At 42.1% G+C, this 21,637-nt stretch overlaps 1 protein-coding gene across 3 annotated transcripts in view; it reads right to left on the reverse strand.

Moving 5' to 3' along the window:
- znf536 (zinc finger protein 536) overlaps positions 1–21,637 on the reverse strand; it is a 288,563-nt gene that overhangs the window by 116,724 nt on the left and 150,202 nt on the right. For all 3 annotated transcript variants that reach the window (XM_077520264.1, XM_077520263.1, XM_077520262.1), the window contains one exon: positions 3,380–5,667. In XM_077520264.1, the coding sequence (XP_077376390.1) occupies positions 3,380–5,666 (2,287 nt within the window). In that variant the 5' untranslated portion in view covers position 5,667. The remainder of the gene's footprint in view (positions 1–3,379; positions 5,668–21,637) is intronic.

The following is a 21,637-nucleotide window of genomic DNA, read 5'->3' on the forward strand; positions in this document are numbered from 1 at the left end:
ATTATATTATATTCCATAAAGAACATAAAGAATTTACTCATCCGTATCGATTAATGTGAGGCACATTTTGAATTTTAACTGGTCTTTTTATCCATTCACGCATGTTTGCATGAGGTGTGTTTTCTCTTGAGCGAAGTCGTCATGCATAGTCATGACGTACTCTCAATCCACTCCAGTGGCCTGTTAATGACGTATTAATTACACGGCGACACTTAGTGTGCGCGCGAGTGTGTAACGCTGAATATTCTGCCGCCTTCACAACCTCGGGCGCCGAGTCACATTTCAATTTGCGAGCGCTCGTCTTGTTTGTCTGAGCCGCGCTAAAGACGGCGGGATGCCGCCGTTAATCTGCGCCCGCCGCCATGTTTGCCGCGCCACCGCCGCTATTTTCAATGCGGGCGACACGGGCAGGGTGGGAGGGGCTTGTAGACAAGACGTTACCGGTTCTACAAGGTGGATAATGTGCCAGACGCGTATACCGACCACCAATTGAACTTTTTTTGGGGGGTTTGTCTTGCGCCATCTTGCGCTCACCAAAAACTTTGATCGGCGCAAAACTTGCAAAAGAAAACTTTTATTGAATGAAATGCGCGCCGGAGGTCATCCAACCTTCATTTTAAATGCCGTGACCTTCGTTCACACTCGACATGTTATTGTTGATTACTGTAATTCATCTTTTCAACCATTAGTGATGAGTTTGAGGGGAAATCACGCGCACATGCGTGCACGTTTGCACACACAGGAGGAGCAACACCTTTCCAGGTTTTCTTCTCACATACTGACGTTTCTAAATCGAGAGTCCCTTCAGCTACAAATCACGTTTTTTTTTTCCATCTTTTAAATTGTGAAACAGGAAGTAATCTTACAAATCATTTGCTTGATATTAAAAAAACAATAGCTTAGCATGGTCATCAGATACAAATTTTTGTTTTGGAACACTTCAATGTCAGATCTGATGAACTCCAAGTGAGCTAGTTCCCAAAATCCGGAATACAGCATTATTGAGTACAATGTTAGCACGCTAGCACGCAAAGCGAGGCAAAATGAGGCTTGTCAAACTATCAGAGTCGTGTTTTTATGTTTGTTTTGTTGTTGTTGTTTGCATAATTGACACATTTTATTAAAAGATAGGTTAAATTCAACATTAGCAACAGCATCATTAGTTTATGTTAGCACAGATAGCATTTAGCACTGAATCACTAATAACACTTGCTGACTATGTTGATCTGAACCAATCCGCGACTTCAATTTGGTGTTTGTGAGCTCATTAGCAGCAAGACTGTCTTCAGCATTTGCAAAACTTAGCGTTAACCAATCAGTTTTTCGTTCTTGTGTTTGTTAGCTCAGCTTACAACAGTTAGCAGCATTTGGAAAAACAAACAACATTTCATGTGAATGTGATAGCATAGCATGAGTGAGTTCACCGTTTATGTTAGCACAAGCGTCAAGTCACAAACTGCATTCGACAATGCTTAGTGGAAAGGCATCATTAGCTCATGTTAGCACAGCTAGCACACAAGCACTCGATAGGAGAAAGCTTAGCATTAACTCATCACAGTTTTGGTTCTTGTTTTTGTTAGCAGCTTGAAACTTAGCGAAATGAAATATAAACCACATCAGAAAGATCGCGGCACCCGAAAAGTTAGCACATTTCGCAAGTTTTACATGAAGGACAACATTTTAGACAAGTTAACGTAAATGTCAAACTGGTAAAGGGCAGTAATTAGCTCATGCTAGCAAAACTATCAAGTCATCAGATGGATACGATGATGCTATTTGTTACTGTTTGTTGGCTCGTTAGCAGCTAGGTTGGCAACATTAGCACTTTTTAACATAAATGACACAATTCGTGAAACAGTAATGCAAATAAATTTTAAAAGGCTATTTTTAGCTCATGCACAACTAAGAGGTCAGAAGCTGAATAATGACAAAGTTTTTATCGTTACGAGCGAAATGGTTAGCCACAGTCGCACATTTTTGCATGCGACGCCATTGTCAAAGCCGTACTCTTTTTTTTTTTTTTTTTTGATCCAGTGATGACAATGTATTTACGCTCGTGTGTTTTAATCCAACATTCAAATGCGGCACAGAAGGGGCAGACCTAAGCTCCTTTTGTGCCGAGTGCTTTATTTTATTTATTTTTTTTTAGCGACGGACGCTAGCTAACACAACACGAGAAAAGGAGTCAAAGCCAGCGCATTAAAATTCAGCAGCTAATTACGTCGGCGACACCCCCAGCCTGTTGAGAAAGTGTTGTGTTTAATAGTCTCTATAAAGAAAATAGCTTTTTATCTCGTGCTCATTTTCATTAATTCCTAATTGGGGTGGTGGTGGGGGGGGGGGGGTGTAAGGGGATGTGTGTGTTATTATTTCTTAGATTAAAATAAACATCGCCCATCCCGTGTACAAACCCATCACACTACACGCGTGTGATAAGGACTTCATGCCTCTGTGAATAAATAAACAATTTCATCTCCACTGGTGGAATTAAGTTGCTTACAGCCTTAAGCTAAGACGCTCTCATTTATATTTATATTTATATTTCTCTCCAAAGACTTAAAAGCACATGCCGGCTTTGGCAAATTAACTTCAACGTTTGTTTTTTTTTTTGACCTGCTTTATATGTATATCTTTAATTAGTGTCTTGTTTAGCTTAAACTGACTGATTATCGTGCAGTCGTGACCTAATTACCGCGCTCGCGTTTCCTCGGCTGCCCCGAGGAGCTCGGCAAAGTTACCTTTAAAAAGTCGCGTAATCGCCCCGCGCCGAGCTACGCTTAATCCCGATAAACGTGCACTTAAGACGGACGCCGTCACATTACGCCGTGTTAAGTATTTGAGCTATGAGAAGAATGTGCCCGCTTTGACGGGGCTTTTGCCGTTTTTCCATCGCTGTTAAAGGCACAAGTGCTCACACTGAAGCAATTATCAAACCGCAGAAGACAATAGATGAAGGATAAACACTTAGCCTCCCACGCTTGTATCCAACCCTGACGATAAAGGTTAATGTTAACCTAATGGTAATTGTAACCGTCATGAATGGTAAGGATAACCCTGCTAGAATGGTTTTGTTTTGTTTGTACCCTAAAACTAGCCGAAGCTTCTACTCTTAACTAGACGATATTGGTGGTCCAGTGGTAGACCTGCAATGCACCACCATATGCATCAACGTTCTGGCTGCATTGTAGAAATCGACCCTCGTACAGACTTGCGAAAACCAATGCAAAAGCTGTAATATGTGCGCCAGGCCACTGTTCATTCATTGCAAGGAAATGTTCTGCGGTCACCGGAAACTTTAAAGTTTAAATGGAGCGCTTCACATTGTCTATCTCACGGGATAGGTCAGAGATCCTTCCGGAAAAAAAGTTGAGCGTCTTACCTGAGGAAGGTGACGAGGGATGAGGGCTGTCATCCTGGACACTTCCAGTCTGTGAGTGTCCACCTCCGGCTCCGCTCTCCTCGGTTACGTTGGAGGACCCGGGGGTCGTAGAGCGGCTGATGGACTGGGACTCAGGATCGCTGGCCGAGCCGCGGCGTTCGTCCGTCACGCCTTGCTGCTGGAGCGCTTCCTCCGTGCCCCGCCGGTCCTTGGCATGGACGCGGGAGTGCACGACCATCTGGTGATAGGTTCTGAAAACCCGGCCGCAGTCGGGACATTCTGAAGGCTTGTCTTTCAGGTTCGAGAGACCATAGTCCATGTTGGGGCTTCCCAAGCCGGACAGACTGCCAGGAGTCTCGGCACCGATGTGGTGTGACATCAAGTCAAAGCCCCTTGCGTCATCCTTCATGGACATCATGGCGGCACTCGCGGCCTTGGAGCCCTGCAAGGCCTCGGAGAGCTGTTTCTTGGAGCCTTCCGTGGAAGCCAAGAGGGCAAAGTCTTGTTTCTCCTTGGAGAAGGACGCCACGGCACCGGCTCCCGCCATGTCGTCTTCCTTCCCGGGGGTGGTGTGGTGGTGGTGGTGGTGCTGCTGCTGCTCCTTGGGCATGAAGGCACGGTCCATAGCGATGCCACGAGCCATGATCTGCCATGCTTGGTAGCTGTTGAGGGAATCCATCTCGGCCACCTTGGCGGCAGCCTGCAGACGCTCCATGCAGCTCGACTTCAGCGGCGGTACAAGGTTGAGGCACCCTAAGAGGGAGCGCTTCTCGTTCTCGCCCAGCCCGTGGCCAATTCCCGCTGCCATCGGGCCCAGGAGCTTGCCGAGCATTTCTTTCTCCTTCATGGCGATCCCGGCCTTTGCCAGCATTTGGTGCTGCTCGCTCAGACCCTGCTTGTCCGGGGATAGGAAGCCTCCCTGAAGGCAGGAGATGTAACGGGAGTACAGGCTGGCGTGGGCTTCTTGTGCCAGGCTGCTCATGCTGTTGACGGACGCCATGTCCTGCTCGCTAGGCTGTGGCGGCTTGCTCTTGATGGCCAGCTTGTTGAGATGGACCTTCATGTGGTTCTTGAGGAACCAGGGTTCCTTGAAGCGGCGGCCACATATTTGGCAGCAGTGCTCAAAGGAGTCCTTGTGTTTACGCATGTGGCCCTTGAGGAACCAGGCTTGGCTGAACACCTGGCCGCACACGTCGCAGCGGAATTCGGTGGCCATTTGCACGCCTCCTGCTGCGCCGCCACCCTGACCCTGCGTGTTCTCCGCAGTTATGTGGGCTTTCTCCACGTGGCTGATCAGCTCCTCCTCGTGGGCGGCGGCGAACTCACACAGCGTACATTTGTACGGCTTGTGGAGGATGCGGATGTGGCGGTCCAGCTCCTCGCGCTTCTTAAATTTTCCTTTGCAGAAGGTGCAACGGAACCCCGCAGCCGGGTTGAGGGACTGCTCGTCCTGGGCAGCGGCCGGCTTGGGCGAGGAAGACGGCTGGGAGGCCGTTTCCGTCGTGGCGAGGCCCGGGGGAGGCGGCAGGCCGCAGGCCGAACCCAGCTGCTGCTGGAGGGCGTTGGCGCTGCTGTTGAGACCCACGTGGGGCTCGCGCGCGGCCGCCTGCAGGAGCCCGCCGCCGCCTCGCATCTGCTTGTCCCTCAGGATGGCTCGCTCTTCCAGCTCGTGGAGCAGCCGGTTCTCCTCGCGGACTCGGCCGCGACCTTTGCCGAGGTTGCCCAGTTTGTGGGTGCGAAGGTGGATCTTCAGGTTGCCCTTCTGAGCCGCCCGGTGGTCACAGTAGGGACATTTGAAGGGCTTCTCGCCCGTGTGGGTGCGCATGTGCAGCGACAAGATACTGTTGAAGCGGAAGCGCTTGCCGCACAGCGGGCACGGGTACTTCCTGTTCTTGCGGGCGTCGTCTTCGATGTCGTTCATCTGAGAGATGATGCCCAAGTTCTGGCCGTTGAGGAACTGCTGCAAGTCAACGCGTCCGTTCAGGCCGCTCAGCGCGCCGGCGTCGATGTCGCGGTTGAGCTGGTTGGCCAACAGCGCCATCTGGCTGCTGATGGGTTGACTGGCCAGGGCGGCATGGTGGCTCTTCTCGTCCAGTGGTGCCGCCGCTTTCTCCTCGGGGATCTGCGGCGGGCGGTGCAGGTCGGGGAAGGCGTGTCCCAGCTGGGCGGTGAGCTGGTGGAGCTTCTGGCTGATTGGGTAGCGGCCGTTGAGCACCGCGTTGCTCAGGTGGGCTTCGGTGTCGGGCACCGCTGATGACATACCAAGGCACAAACTCGAGTCCTCCATCCTGGAACAACAACAACAACAACAACAACAAAGGGGTTAGCGTAATTCAGATGAAATTGTGTAGCATCCTTTCGCGGCTGTTTTGACTGGCTTAATTCAAACTAGCATACACCAGAGAAATATACTACTACTTTGTCGTTAGCATTATCTGACATATGATCACGACGTCTGGTATCCTGCCTTTTTTTCTGCTTATTGGTTTAGTCTCACTTTTCTTGCCATCAGTTTTAATTTTTGCCTCAAGTTTAAATCCTCACAATTGTTTTCTTACAATACAAAGAGGAAAATTATGATCTTAAATAGTCGTGCTGATCTAGTGAGCATGTGTACCTAATGAAGTGTCCAAGACGTCGAGGGACTGCAGAAATGCTGCGCTTCTCAAAAAAAAAAAAAAAAGAGAGAGCGAGCCACCATTTTGGCCCTAATAATTAGTCTTGTCGCCACGGAGCTAGCGGCGCTTAATTAGGCTACTTGTGCCCATCCTATCGGAATTGCGCCAATTACGCGCCCTAATGGAACGCGGCGATGCCATTGTGAGACCACAATTAGGACGCCGGCAGTAAATAGCGCTTTAAACCGACAACAACAGTGTGACTCACTATATCTATTTTTCTTTCTGTGTAATTCAGGGACGAGAATGAAAAGAAACAATGGAATTTCTGTGGAAACTGCGTGTGTGTGAATGATGACTAACTGATGCTGAATTGAAATTCTGTCGAGTAACATCAAAATGTTAAAACGCTGAAGTGAATGTCAAACTTGGAAGATTTCAAATCAGTTAAGAATTCAGCATTTATTTGTGAATTGATGTGGCGGAAAATGCGGTAAACGGAGAAACACTCTGAAGTCGGAATGGTTGGAATTGGGTCCGAAATGCGGAACAATGGACGAGGTCATTGTGTCAAACAGGCTCTCTCTAAATTTGGCAGTTTGTGATGTCATGCCACAATTTTGGGGAATGTGACGAACAGTTCCGCATGCGTTCTGAACGAGCTGAACAGTTTGAAGTTAGAATGGTTTGAAACATTAAAACTAGAGCTGTCAAACGATTACCTTTTTTTAATCAGATTAATCACGCCTTAAAATTTGGATTAATCACGATTAATCGCTTCATTAAAAAGGCTTTTTATCAAAATTTTTTGCCCACCAAATTTGAAATGCACCTCTTATGTGTTAATTTTTTGGGCATTTAATGTTAAGAGAACGTCTCATCCTCCTCTATTTCCAATCAGTTAATTACTTGCATAATTTAAAGGGGGAAAAAAAATGACCCCGATAGTTTGACATGAACAAATATTCTGAATGTCACAGGCAAACATTTATTAAATGCTTCACTTTAATGCATGTTATGTTTATTGTTCAAACACAACCTGTGCTACCTTTAACGTAGCCGTCCGCTGTCAAGCTAAATCATTTGCAGTCAAAATTAATAGTGCGATTAATCTGCCTTAATACATGATTAATGCGATCATTTTTTGTGATTAATTAATTAGTTAACGCTTTAACTTTGACAGCACTAATTAAAACATACAAAAGTAGGAGGTAAATATGGAAAATATCGCCTAGCTTGAGAATTTTGTTGCGCTACTTTGGGAAAATGCTCATTTGTTTCCAAGATGTCTGGAATGATGTGAATACGTAGCAGCGTTAAAAGTTTTGTATCGTTTGATAAATGTGGAAGTACGAATGCTTGGAATCGGTTCATATGTGGTTGTAGTAATATTGACATGAAAAATGTTGAATAGTGACAAATGTGGGAATTGTCTAAAATGCCCCAAAGTAGCTGAACCCGATGTTAGAATGATTTGAAGGTAGTAGGAAGTGGAAAGGTGGGATCAATCTGACAAGTGGCTCCATTCATTTCAATGGAAATTATTTTCACGGAAAAACTGGAAATATGAGAAAGGTGAAAGAGTTGCCAGGATGTCCGGAATGATGTTTGAAGGTTGAGAAATGCGGATGCAAGGGAGAGTCATAATCAAAGTGAAGAATATTTGTTGACACAATAAAAATAAAAGCCTTAAATGCACATCCATCTGCTCTCCAGATGGAGAGGTATAAACACGTCGGCGAGCGCCCCCCCCCCGGCTGCCGGCGGGGTCAAAGCCGCCCAACAATAAGCACACTTTTTGCTTTGCTCGACAAAATATTGTATAATGTCTCATTAAGCTGATTAGCGGCGCTGCCTGGTAACAGTGGCGCAATCATCAAAAAAAATAAAAGACGGCGTCCAGGAGGAGGAGGAGGAGAAGGAGGAGGAGGAGGAGGAGGAAGAGGCGGCGGACGCCAAATGATGTTGGTGAGTCAGTGGGAGCTGCTCGGACATCAGAGCCGAGCGTTTGTTGCTCTTCCTTCCAGGACGCAAACATGAATCTGGCTCTGTTGTTTTCGGAGGAATGTCACGACCCTCCTCGACATTCTCCCCACTTGATCTCGCAAGCGCCAACATGTCAGCTGACGAATGCTCCATTGTCAACTTTGGCCCTCTCCAAGATTGTCACTGGATTCTGTTTCGAGTGGGATAAAGCCACCTAAAACAGCAACTTTACTACTTTTTGAAATCAATACTTGATAGGACATTCCATCAAATCGGGGCCATTTTTTAAGTCCCGGGAAAATATAATGTAGAAATGCACAATAACATTTACTATAAGCAATTGATGATTTTATCATTCATGTTAATCTGTTAAGTGTCTAATAAACACAACTGAAAATAATCCTTTAAATCCTTTAAGTGTGGGCACGTGCAGCCAAAACCGACATCGATTCCATCTTTCTTTCACAGAAACGTGCAATTCGTGTCGTTTGCAGCTGCGGATGCAGAGACCACACTAATCCATTAAATTGGAAATTGGAAATTTTAAAATTTAATTAATTGATGTAGTTTAACCGTCTCAAAATAATGTTTAAAGCCCATCTTGAAAGTTTACCAATTAAGATACAAATTAAATAAAAAAAAAATAAAAAAAAAGGAAAGTGAATATAAATTAAGAGGAACCGATATTTCCTCCAAAACAAAATATAGAACAAAACAAAAGAACGCTGTATTTCAACTCACGGTGTCAGCTTATGGAACAATCCGGATTGTAAAACAAAATCATCTCAGTCTATCTGTATCTTTTAAAACTTGACAAAAGCTCAATTACTGGATAAATACATATAGAACAAGGACATACTGCTTCATTATTTTCTAGATTTATTATATTGAAAGCGTCTTTTTTTGTTTTTTTGATAAGGGGCAGATAACACAAGTTTTACTTCTTTCTGTTACTTTTCATTTCTCTTTTTCTTAAGGAATGAAATAAAACTCCACTGTTCATTTTCAATAACAGTAAATAAAAAAATAAAAATAAAAAAAAAACATTGCTTGCCCACTTTATGGTTCCTAAAATTAAGACTTTACCATGAAATAAAACGAAGTCCTTTAAAAATGTTAGTTTATGTTTTGTTTTGTTTTTTTTCCTCACAAAATCCTTCCCTGAGCTAAGTTGGGACGCTCAAGCATTTTTGATGACATTTCAACTAACGAGGTGCAGAAAATATGGATGCCTTATTTATTTTTTTCGTTTATTTTTAAAACACATTTGGTTCTCTGTCATGTAGTTAGTGCCAACATGCTACTAGCTCAATGCTATGTGACCCTCTCTCAAATGTTTGTGGAAAAACTCACTCCTGTTATTTTCAAAGACTTGTTACTCAAATAATTAGTTTCGTTCAATAAAAGAGTAACACTGGCGCGACATTGGAGTTGAAAAGAAGCAGAAAATTGAGCTCACTTTGCGAGCGCTAAAATGAGAAAAATGCAAAAATAATTAAGTGAATAAATAATAAAGAGGAAATACAACTTCATCTAAGTGCAATTTCTGGAGAAATTGCGTGGGAATGCTGAAAGTTGAATGCCAATAACTGAATGCTTATGAAGTAAATTGAAAGATAAATTATGTGAACATTACAAAGCTTTAATTGAACTTGAAAGATGCGTTAATAAAAAAAGAACTTTGCGGTATGACAGAGCTCGTCGTGGGCGTGGAAAGTGAGATTTGGGAAAAGTTCAATGTCAGTCCCATAGAAAATGAATGGGGAGAAGTTGATGTTTAACATCAAATTGTGAGATACTGTCAGTAACGTGGACTCAGACGATGTATACCCCGGAATGCGTGAATTTTTTTGAAGCAAGTTGAAATTTGAACGGTGTAAATCGGAAATGGGAGTTGTTTTTCGGCCCAAAAAAAAAAGTTGAGCATTCCCACAATGAATGAAATATCAAGAAAAGGAATCAAAGCTATTCTGTAGATACCGTAAGTAAAATTGCTATCTTGTTGCAAGATTCCTGAAGTTTCCTTTGTCATGTTTGCTTTTCACAAACAATCATCATCGTTCATGCGCTATGATTTAAAAACACTAAACAGCAAAACAAAGGCAGTCAAAAAAAAAAAAGCAATCTTTTGTTCCTACAATCCTCACAGGGTGCTGACAGATCCGTTTAAAAGTGCAGCAGAAACAATTTGACGTATCACCCGAGTCAATTTACTGAGAGAATATTATTACTTCCATTATTATTATTAGTAGAGCGCATGCGTATAACTTTTCCGTGCGTGCGTGCGTGTGTATGTGACAGGCAGCCTCCATCATTCGGCGCGCGTGCTCACGCGGAAGGAGAAGTGATTTGAATGACACGCACACGCACGGCACACACACAAAAAAAACCCTTTTGGAATCAAAATCTGTGATTTCAAGTCGCCTGATGAGCTGTTGCTCATTTGCGGAGATAGCGGCAGCCGTGCCCTTTTCTCCAATTTGATGCCCGCCTTTATCTCTCAACATACAACAAAAGGCACATAGACAATGGAATCATGTGAAATGAACTGACGAATCCACTTTTGTGTGTGTGTGCGTGCGGCTGCGTGTGTGTGTGTGTTTTTTTTTTTTTTTTTTTTTTTTTTAACCAACGCATCCTGGCTGACGAGCGTATGCAAATGAGCTGCATTCATATGCGCGCCTTGCTCCCGACTCATTTTATATTTTTCCCCCTGATTAAAAAGGACATTTCTTATGTGACAACCCCCAAACCCACACCAGCCCTCACACACCTCCTCCTTTGCTCACACACACAACAAATCAATATGCGGATGTCCTCTAAAAAGACACGGCGCATGTTTAGCGACTCAAAAACGCTGCAACGGGCCTGACAACAGGACACCCGAACGCACTTTGGTGAAACGCTCATTAAAAACAAACAACAACAACACAAAAAACACACACACACCGCCATCATGTTCAGGTGCAGACAGGTGGTGGTGGGACACGCACACGCGTCATGCACTTTGCATGCGTGTGTGTGTCTCACAGTTCAATTCGGTCTTATCAATATTAGCAGGCATCACAAATGCATGAGGGATTTATATGTGCTTCACTCTAATTGTAACCATATCAATTATTGAAGCAAAGGCAATAGTGGGGATAGCTATTAGAAAGGCTCATTATAAATTCATACGGAAATAAACAGTTTCGGAATATAAAGCTTCTGTGTCGGCGTCAAACTTTGGAGAGTTGTTGAGTCGATGGAAAAGCTATTAGTGGCTTCTATTTTTTTTTCTTTTTTTTTTCTTTGAATTTTTGTGTCATGCATCAAAGAGAGGCCATCGACTGATCACAAAGCGATAGATCGTTCAAGCCTAATGCAAGGCTGCTGCTGGGAAACTAATCAATTTTCATTCACCATGTGCATATGGCCGTCATATTTGGACATGTGCACATGCTTCATGCGTGTACTGTTTGATGCCATCCCACAATAAATGTTGACATAATGTGAGTTGCAGATGGGCTGTGTTAGTAAGCTAACAACGCTAAACGCTAAACTAAAAGACAGCTTGACTTTGCAACATGAGATTTCGGAGACATGTCCATCATCATAAGTGGACTTATTTAAAAAAAAAAAAAAAAAAAAAAAAAAAAAGAGTCAAGAATCCATGTCTAAAAAGAGAAAAAAGTTCTGCCATTTTGGTTTGTAATGGCCATTTTAGCATCCTGTTGTCAAGTTCAGGCATTTTGAAAATTCAGCCCTCAAAACCGGTTTCACTTAGCAACCCGAAATTTGGCAGACATGTCCATCATAAGTAGACTCACAAAAAAGTCTCAAGAAGCAAAACCAGAAAATGTACAGGAAGCCTGCCATTTTGGTTTGTAACAGCCATTTTAGCATCCTGTTGTCAAGTTAAGGCATTTTGAAAATTCAGCCCTCAAAACCGGTTTCACTTAGCAACGTGAAATTTGGTAGACATGTCCATCATAAGTAGACTCACAAAAAACTCTCAAGAAGCTAAACCAGAAAATGAACAGGAAGTCTGCCATTCTGGTTTGTCGCAGCCATTTTAGCATCATGTTGTCAATTCCAGGCATTTTGAAAATTCAGCCCCCAAAACCGGTTTGTCTTAGCAACGTGAAATTTGGTAGACATGTCAATCATAAGTAGACTCACAAAAAAGTCTCAAGAAGCCAAACCAGAAAATGTACAGGAAGTCTGCCATTTTGGTTTGTAATGGCCATTTTAGCATCATGTTGTCAATTTCAGGCATTTTGAAAATTCAGCCCTCAAAACCGGTTTCACTTAGCAACGTGAAATTTGGTAGACATGTCCATCATAAGTAGACTCACAAAAAACTCTCAAGAAGCTAAACCCGAAAATGAACAGGAAGTCTGCCATTCTGGTTTGTCGCAGCCATTTTAGCATCCATCCATCCATCCATCCATCTTCTTCCGCTTATCCGGGGTCGGGTCGCGGGGGCAGCAGCTTCAGGAGGGAAACCCAGACTTCCCTCTCCCCAGCCACTTCAACCAGCTCCTCCGGTGGGATCCCAAGGCGTTCCCAGGCCAGCCGAGAGACATAGTCTCTCCAGCGTGTCCTGGGTCGTCCCCGGGGCCTCCCACCGGTGGGACATGCCCGGAACACCTCCCCAGGGAGGCGTCCAGGAGGCATTTTAGCATCATGTTGTCAATTCCAGGCATTTTGAAAATTCAGCCCCCAAAACTGGTTTGTCTTAGCAACGTGAAATTTGGTAGACATGTCAATCATAAGTAGACTCACAAAAAAGTCTCAAGAATCCAAACCAGAAAATGAACAGGAAGTCTGCCATTCTGGTTTATAGCAGCCATTTTAGGGTCATTTTGGTCATTTTTAAGTGTCTTCCAAACTTCTTAACTCATTCACTGCCTTTGACAAGTATACTTGTCAATTGTATTTTTTAGAGCGGTGCTAAATGGGGGCGAATCTGAGCATGCTCCACTGTAAATATCAAACTTGGAAACAACTTTACTGATGCCCAACCACCGGTAGATGACATCATTGCCCCATTTTATAGGAAATAAACACAGTTTCAGAGTCCATGGGAGAAATGGCTGTATTTTGGCAAACCTACATTTTTCTGCTGTCAATTATAAAAGAACGGGACGGGACAAAAAGTAGGGAGTCTATTCTGTTATTTGGTAGATTTGGTTCATATATAATTATTGAATGTAATATCACGTGAATATTGGAAATGTAAAAAATTTCTATAATGACTGGCAGTGATTTATTATGATTGCTACCAGATTTTAAATCACGTACACTAGACAGATTCAACAAACAACAGTGAAAAGTGAGTTTCCATCCATGAGTGTGGGCTGAGCTTGGCAGCATTTTTGAATATTCAGCCTCCAAAGGAATTTCACTGAATGTAAAATTCGTAGGCATTTCCATCGTGAGTATATCCACAAAACAACAAAGTCTTAAGAAGACATGCCCGACACGGTATCATCTGATAAGTCTGCCATTTTGCTACAAAGCTGCCATTTTGGTCCATTTACAGGAGTCCTTCAAAGATGAACTAATAATAATAATAATAAAAAATTTAAACCACTAATGCTGGATTTTATGCTATCCCAAACATCCTAAACAAAAATAGGACATGAAGATGCTGTTGCTCTTGCAGGTTGAAGAAGTACAATGACGAAGAGTAGCCCCCCCCCCCCCCCCCCCCCCCCCCCCGCCATCACCCGACCGTCCTCCTATTCATCACCGCTGTAGCACACTGGACCATTGAGGACGGACGGAGAGCACTTGTCAACAGGTACTTCCACTCTCAGCTCATCCTGGCTCACATACACACCGCGGGGAGAACAGATAAACCTGTGCGTGTGCGTGAGCGTGCGTGTCGAGGGCGGGGAGTTGTTGGGGGGGCGCCACAGGAGGAAGATCAATGCGGGACAAACGGATTCCCACAGTTCATTGTTCCTCGCCGGCCAAATCCTCTTCCCAAGACGGCCGCCAGCTCAAAGCTTCCCTTCTTGATAAGCATCGCTGCTACGTACGCGTGCGTGCGTGCGTGCGTGCGTGCGTGCGTGCGTGTCAGCGAAACACAGCCACAATAAGCAGCATTTCTTTGGCGAGTGTAAATAAATAAACGACAACCTTGAACCCGATGTGACTTCATCCGCTAAAATGATGATTAATTCCACAAAGTAGTAAAGAAGAAAATGCACAACTGTAGAATAGCCATCAAGCTCGCTACCATCCTTGACGACATGTTGAATCAACATTTTGGCTTGAAATAAACAAAAACTAATACCATTTTATAGACAAAAAAAAAAAAAAAAAAAAAAACAAAACCCTAAGTAATTTCATACTGAGAAATAGAGAAATAGATGCAGAAAATACATTAACACTGTATACATAGGTTTATAATACATTCGACAAATAGCATATCATGCACTGCCTTGAATAGAGCATAGTGGTCCTGATATATATATATTTTTTTATTATATTGTAATTATTATAGACATATTGTTTTTGTTGTGTGTTAAAATAAACAAAATGAATACGATTTGATAGTACAATTATTGCAGGTTAATTATAACCAGAAAAGCAAGCAGCATCTCATGCACCTTCTTAAAATGAAGACTTTTTTTTTTTTTTTTGTCTGTCTTTAAATAAATACAATTTATCTTAACTCATTCACTCCCAGGACATTTTCACTGTTTTACTGAATTTTGATTGATTTTGCAAGGCCCACAGAATATTGTGTCCTATTGCTATAAAAACATGGAACCTACCAAAAAAAAGATTAAAGTCTCTTCTTTCATCAGGAAAATAAAGTGTATTTCTTGCTGTTTCCATTTTGCATCAATTAGCATTAGAACATGGCTAAGTTTCATCATTAGTCACAAATCTGTTTAAAATAGTGGGGAAAAGAGCATTTTGATCTCTTATACTCTGTGGCCATCTTCTGGCCGCTTTTGTAATAACTACCATTGCTTCAAGCATTCTCTTCAGTTCAGAGGTTGCATCAAAGCCAAAACGTATAATTACATCTTTGGGAGCATGGTAATATTTAAAATAGAACGTATTTATACGTTTTTGGGAGTAAATGAAAATGTATTTAAAATAAATGAATAAATATAAATAGAATAGGAAACTTCACTAGTAATATGTGCACAAGTTGAGAATTGTCAACGCACCGCATACCATGACACATTTTGGCCGCTTTACAAGTGATATTTGCATTTGCAACACACACTTTTGGCTCAAAATAAACCAAATCCATTTTCACATTAAATATGGGCGATACAAGAAATAAATAGTCAACACATGGCATACCATGCACACTCAATCATAAACGAAACCACATTTTGCCGTGTCAAAATCAAACAAATTGGTCCTATTTTATTGCAAAAAAAAAACAAAAAACAGTATTAGTACTTTGATAGTAAACCTAAATGATCATATCGTGCACTTTTTGAATAAAGACCCGAATAAAAACATATTTCCACACAATGTGTACACAATTAATTCTATTTTGAAAAAAAACAAAAATCACACACAACTACTTAATGGCGTGTGATTAATAAGAGAAATATGTTTCATGTAGCAACACCACAAGTTGAGCGTGTTGAAGTCTTTAGTCGTCACTTTTTTTTTTCTTACCAGGAAGTCGCAGATGGAAATCATAATTTCCAATAAGGAAATTGAAAGCAAATGTCGGAGAATGAGAAACATGACTTTTTGCTTTCTTCATATTTCCTTTTTTTTTTTTTTTTTTTTTTTAATTCCACCTCACCATGTGGATGCCGAAAAATGTAACTTATATTTTTTTAAAAAGTTCAAGTGTCTTTGGACAAGTCTCTTTGATGTATGACATCGGATATGTAAAGTCACGCTTGCATGTCAGCCAACGTGTACGTTGTAATCTTAAAATGCAACAGGTGTCTTTAATCTCGGCCACCTTAGATGTTTACAAACTCTCACAAGTGTCTTAGATGCTTTAAATTCAAAGTCTGATGAGTCTTTGACAATCCGCATCTTGATTTATTAGTCTCTTTGATGTTTTTTTTTTTCTTTTCTGGTTATCTAGTATGCTTGAACCTTCAAAAATGTTAGTCAAAAGTGTCTTTGACGTGTGACTTTGTCAATTTAAATCTTTGAAAATCACAATTATCGTCGACGTCGGCCATTTGATGTTCAAATCTTTAAAAGTCGTGTCTATGACATCGCCATCTTTAATTTGTGAGTGTCTCAAATAAGTGTCTAAAAATTTAAAATAAACAAACATACACAAAAAAAAACATGAATAGTATGTTTAAGTCACACATGTATTTATGTATTGATCTTCCTCTCTTCATCCTCTTGTCCGTTTGAATCTTTAAGTTATGTGTTTTTGATGTCACTTATATTGTAAGTTTAAATCTTTAAAAGTAAAAAGTGAATTTTATGTTAAGTTTTGTGTTTTTACAGTTGATGCCGTTTAAAGACGTGTATTTTGATGTCGGTCATCAGCGCACATTAAAAAATAAAAATAAAAAAATAGCTGATGCTCTTGTGCGGCCTTCCCATTGTGTGCGCGCGCTTTTGCGCGACACTCTTCTTCCTGTCAAATCATTCAGAAAACAAGCACACAACAAACACGGCAGCCATTAAGGAGACAATGGCCGCAGTGTGTCCGCGCTCGCTGACATCAGTGTCGCATGCGAAGGCCGAGCGAGTTAACACGCACAAACAAACGTCACGTGAACCGAGGCGAGCGACGGCGACGGCGCTTCGGTTTCTTTCAAATATCAGAAATAATTGCGTTGTCTGCTCACGCCGGGCGCCATTTTTATTTTTCCAGTAACGTGCAATCTGTGTCGTTTGCGCTTGCGGATACAGAGACCACACTAATTCATGATTTATACAACTAAAAACTTTAAAATGTAATGAATTGATGGAGTTCAACCGTCTCAAAATGATGTTTAAAGCCCATCATGAAAGTTTACCAGTTAATATACAAATTAAAAAAAAAAAAAAAAAAAAAAAAGGGAAAGTGATTATGAATTATAAGGAACAGATATTTTCTCCAAAACAAAATAATATATAACAAAACAAAAAGAATGATGCATTTCAACTCAGGGTGTCAGTTTATGGAACAATCTGGATTGTAAAACAAAATCATCTCAGTCTGCCTGTAACTTCAAAAACTTGACAAAAGCTCAGTTACTGGAAAAATACATATAGCACAATGACACGTTGCTTAATTATTATATAGAATTGTCATATTGAAAGTGTCTTGACCGCTCGCTGTCATTTATTTTGTGTTGATTATTTTTTGTTGTTGTTGTTGTTGATTAGGGGCAGATAACATAAGTTTTACTTCTTTTTGTCCATTTTAATTTCTAATTTTTTCAAGGAATGAAATTAATTGAACTGAATGGTATATCTAAAAAAAAAACTGGCAAACTATGAGTTAGACAACTAACTAACTAACTAAGTAAAGCCAAACACATTTCTGGATGATGGCTTGTGACGGTGAGGTGATGGGTGCCCATCGGACTGACTTAGGTGACAATGATCCCCTCCAGTCCTGTAGGTGGCGGTAATGTCATGCGTCCTTTTTGTGTAATCATTTCGTTGTTGTCGTTTGGTCTGCGGGAATTATTTTGAAAACGTCAGAACGAATTGCATTTCCGCTCACGGCAGGCGGTGTTTCACATAATGGCGCCGGTGTTAAAGTGGGAGGTGTTGTTGTGACAGGTGCCTCCACGCCACGCGGAGGTTTTAATTTGCTAAGAGGAGACGTTTAAATTGCGGCACGACTAATTAGCGTCACGGCGGCGGGGAGCAACGTGTCCGTCAGCGTGTCCGTCAGCGCGTCCGTCGCGGCGGCGGCGCCTCGTCGTCGTCCTCGCCGGGAGATTTGGGACTTCCTCTCGCGCCGCTTTTATCCGTTAAAACAAACGTCAGCGGCTAATTAGCGGCGCCGCTTACAGGAAGCCAGTCAGGTAATTATTTTGGGGTAATTGAATGATTCTTCAATGTCTCCGCGTCTCCCTCCTCCTCTTCCTCCTCTTTGAGTAGATAAGACACAGGTAGCGGGAGGCTCCATATGCTCTTCAACCACAAAGCAAACGCGATTCTTCAATCGTCCAAAGTCCGTCTTTAATGCCGGCGTCTTCAATCTTTACGTCTTTGATAAGGCTCACCTCGACTTCCTGCGTCTGAGGAGTTACCATAGAAGTCTCAAGAATTGCCACACTTCCTGTTTTAAGAGAGCAAACTCGTCTCCACTGTAACGGTAAAAAGACGGCTTTATCGGGATCGGCACCAAGATGGAATGGCTTTGTCCTTGTTCACAGCTAACTAACTGCAAATACTTACTAACCAAATAACTAATTAAACAACTAGGTTAGGAACTAACAAACAAACTAATAGTAACTGACCAACCAAACTGATGAACTGACAGATTGTTCAACTAACAATGAAGCACTACAATTTCACTGACAACCATGCTAGTTAACTGATTAACTAAGCCGCTAACTTAACAAACAACAAACAAACAAACAAACAAACAAACATTAGGAACTAAGATATGGATGAACACACGACACATCCCTCAACGTTATTTGACTCACTGCCTAAAACCAGAAAAATAGGAACTAAGAAATTTAACAGATGAACTAATCTAATACATGACCTAGCAAAGTAGCTAACTTACTTACTGACTGGCTAACTGACCAACCAACCAAACAACCAACCAACCGCCGAAACAACTAAATTAGGAATTAAGAGACAGACAAACTAAACATGTGCACATGGCATAGCGAGTAACTAACGTACTGACTGACAGGCTAACTAACCAACTGACAAAACAAACAAAGGAACTTACTCACTAAATAATTGACTAACCACCAAGGAACTAACAGATGAACCAGTAATTGACCAACACATTTACTAACTGGCAAGACAAGAAACTATCGGATGAAATTGCAAGCTGTTGTACTGTCTGTCTAACGAGCTAACTAGCTAATTGGATTAGCGCTAAGAGGTGAAGTAACGGCTAAACGCAAGGCCAAACACACCGAGTAGCTGCCAAACTAAAGTCAACTCGCTAGCTAATAAATGAGCAGACTTAACCACTGACAAACTATATGAAGTAATTAACTGATGAACATGCAAACATACAAAATCTGACAACAACAACAACAACAAAAAAAAGATGAGTATCAGTTCCCCTCCAGTGCAGTGGGTGGCAGTAACACCTGAAATTATTATTCTCCGATCTTCCATCAGGATCGTAAAGCCAACCCTGCCCCCACTTCCTGTGTCTCCTCTGAAGAGTTGCCGTAGGAATGTGTAGAAGTGAGACACTTCCTGTTTAAGAAATCACATTTATCTTCCTCTTATCGAGTCATCCATCAGGAAGCGCTTCTCTTTAGTCGTCTTTGCCGCCTTTTATCCAATAAAAATCACAGCGGCGGCGTCCTGTGAGATGCTCCAGCAACTAATGCGGCGAGCACTATCTGCTCGGGCGCAGGAAGTGCTTGAGAGGGGCGTGGTCTCGGCGGGGACACGCGCGAGCCTGTTGTCCTATCGCAGTTGATCAGAGTGGATGGCTGGCGACCGCTCTTAAGATCACGCGTCGCTTTGATGACGCTTGATTGAAAACGTTTCCACGGGGGACATAAAACCACACGGCGGGAAGAAACGCGCCAGCGCGGCGCGCTTGCCGTAGTGCCAACGTTGGCGCCGTGCAAGCGTGGAAAAAAAATAAAAGAAGTGGGATGAAACCCACGGCAGCGCACCAACCAAACCAACCAAGTTAAATGAGGAAGATATTTCAATGTTAACGTTAACTTAGCATGCTAGACTCCACAGACTCCACTTCAGAGCGACATGCCCGCATGTGCGTGAATCTGGTGCGGCACTGCCTCAAAACGCAAGCAGATGCTAACACTGACTTGGAGCTAACTGACTGACTAACGGATTGACAAATCAACTTACAAACTAACAGCTGAAGTGATAAACCAAAACCGAGGAACTAACAAACTGACAAAAGGAAAAAAAAGAAAACCTAAGTGATGTAAAAACTGGTTGACTGATGGAATGAACTAATGAAATACCTGATGAACTTAACAACTGACAAACTAACAACAAAACTAATTGAAAAGCTGACCAACCCATTAAAGAAAGAACCAAGTCATGAATTAAACAATTATCAAATGTACTAGCTAGCTGACAAGGTATACTAATCACTTTATTAACTAACTAACTAACTAACTGTAAAATGCATTGACCAATTGAATAATTGACAAATGAAAACAATTAACAAATGCACTAGCTAGCTGACAAGTTAAAATAATCGCTTACTAACTAACTAACTAACTAACTAACTAACTAACTAACTAACTAACTAACTGTTAAATGCATTGACTAATTGAATAACTGCCAAGCGCAAACCATTAACAAATTGTAGCTGACAAGTTAAACTAATTGCTTTACTAACTAACTAACTAACTAACTGACTGTAAAATGTATTGGCTAATTGAATAAGTGATAAACGCAAACAATTAACAAATGCTAGCTGACAAGTTAAACTGATTACTAACTAACAAACAAACAAACAAACTAACTAACTAACTAACTAACTAACTAACTGTAAAATGCACCGCCTAACTAATTGAATAAGTGACAAAAGAACTAATCAACTGACTAACAATAGCTCAATGGCCAAATGTGAAGAAGACAACTCAAGCTGCCATTTTATGTTTTGTTTTTTTCCCCCTTAGGCCGCTATTAACCAAGCCGACTCACTAACCGACTCATTAGACCACAAATGGCTACTAACAAACTAGCAATGCAAATGGACTGTGCCAAAATGTCAAAACGTCTTCCACGGTTGGAGCAACAGCACTTTGTTTGTTTGTTATAACCCTCCTAAAAAAAGAAAAAGTTAACCTATGCTGGTGCTTGTCAGAGGTCAGGACGGAGCTAATGAAGTTGTGCTTTTTTTTTTCTTTTTTTTTTAATCTGTAAACGCTAACAAAAGGCGACTTGTGCGCGGCATCCCGACATTCCTGCTCCGCCAGCGCCGCGCATCCAACGCTTTTCATATCTCGCATTTCTTTCCCACCCTGAGTGACCTTCACTATCATCTGACACTTATCTCCCGACACCAAGGCTACACGCACACACACAGAATGAACGACCCCCCCCCCCCCCCCAGCGTGTCCCCCCCCCCCCTCGGCCTCCCGATGTGACTTCAGTGCATGAAAAATGTAAAACAAACACGTGTGTAAAGTGGGAAAGAGCGGCTGCATTTTTTTGTTTTTTTTGCATCTGATGAGGTACTAAACGGTGGCAATGTTTTATTTCAATTGGGCACAGCGGCCTTCTGGGAAAACGCCCGCTCGAACGTTTTGACATTTACAAGCAAGGCCGTCTGGCCGACTGCTGAGCGCGAGTGACCGCCGGCCACGGGCAGGCTTGCGACACACACGCACACACTCTTCCGCTCAAGCAGGAACAATAATTAATTGATAATAATTATTATAATTAATAATAATTAATCTGATTGGTTGTGGCTAGGCATGTGAGTAACAGGACTGACATGGGATTATCTGATTGGCTGTTAACCAGGTAAAGGGATTAAAGATTCTTGGCATCACATAACATCACATAGCCTAAAACC

The sequence above is a fragment of the Festucalex cinctus genome, chromosome 4, assembly GCF_051991245.1.
Source record: "Festucalex cinctus isolate MCC-2025b chromosome 4, RoL_Fcin_1.0, whole genome shotgun sequence".
Classification (NCBI taxonomy): domain Eukaryota; kingdom Metazoa; phylum Chordata; class Actinopteri; order Syngnathiformes; family Syngnathidae; genus Festucalex; species Festucalex cinctus.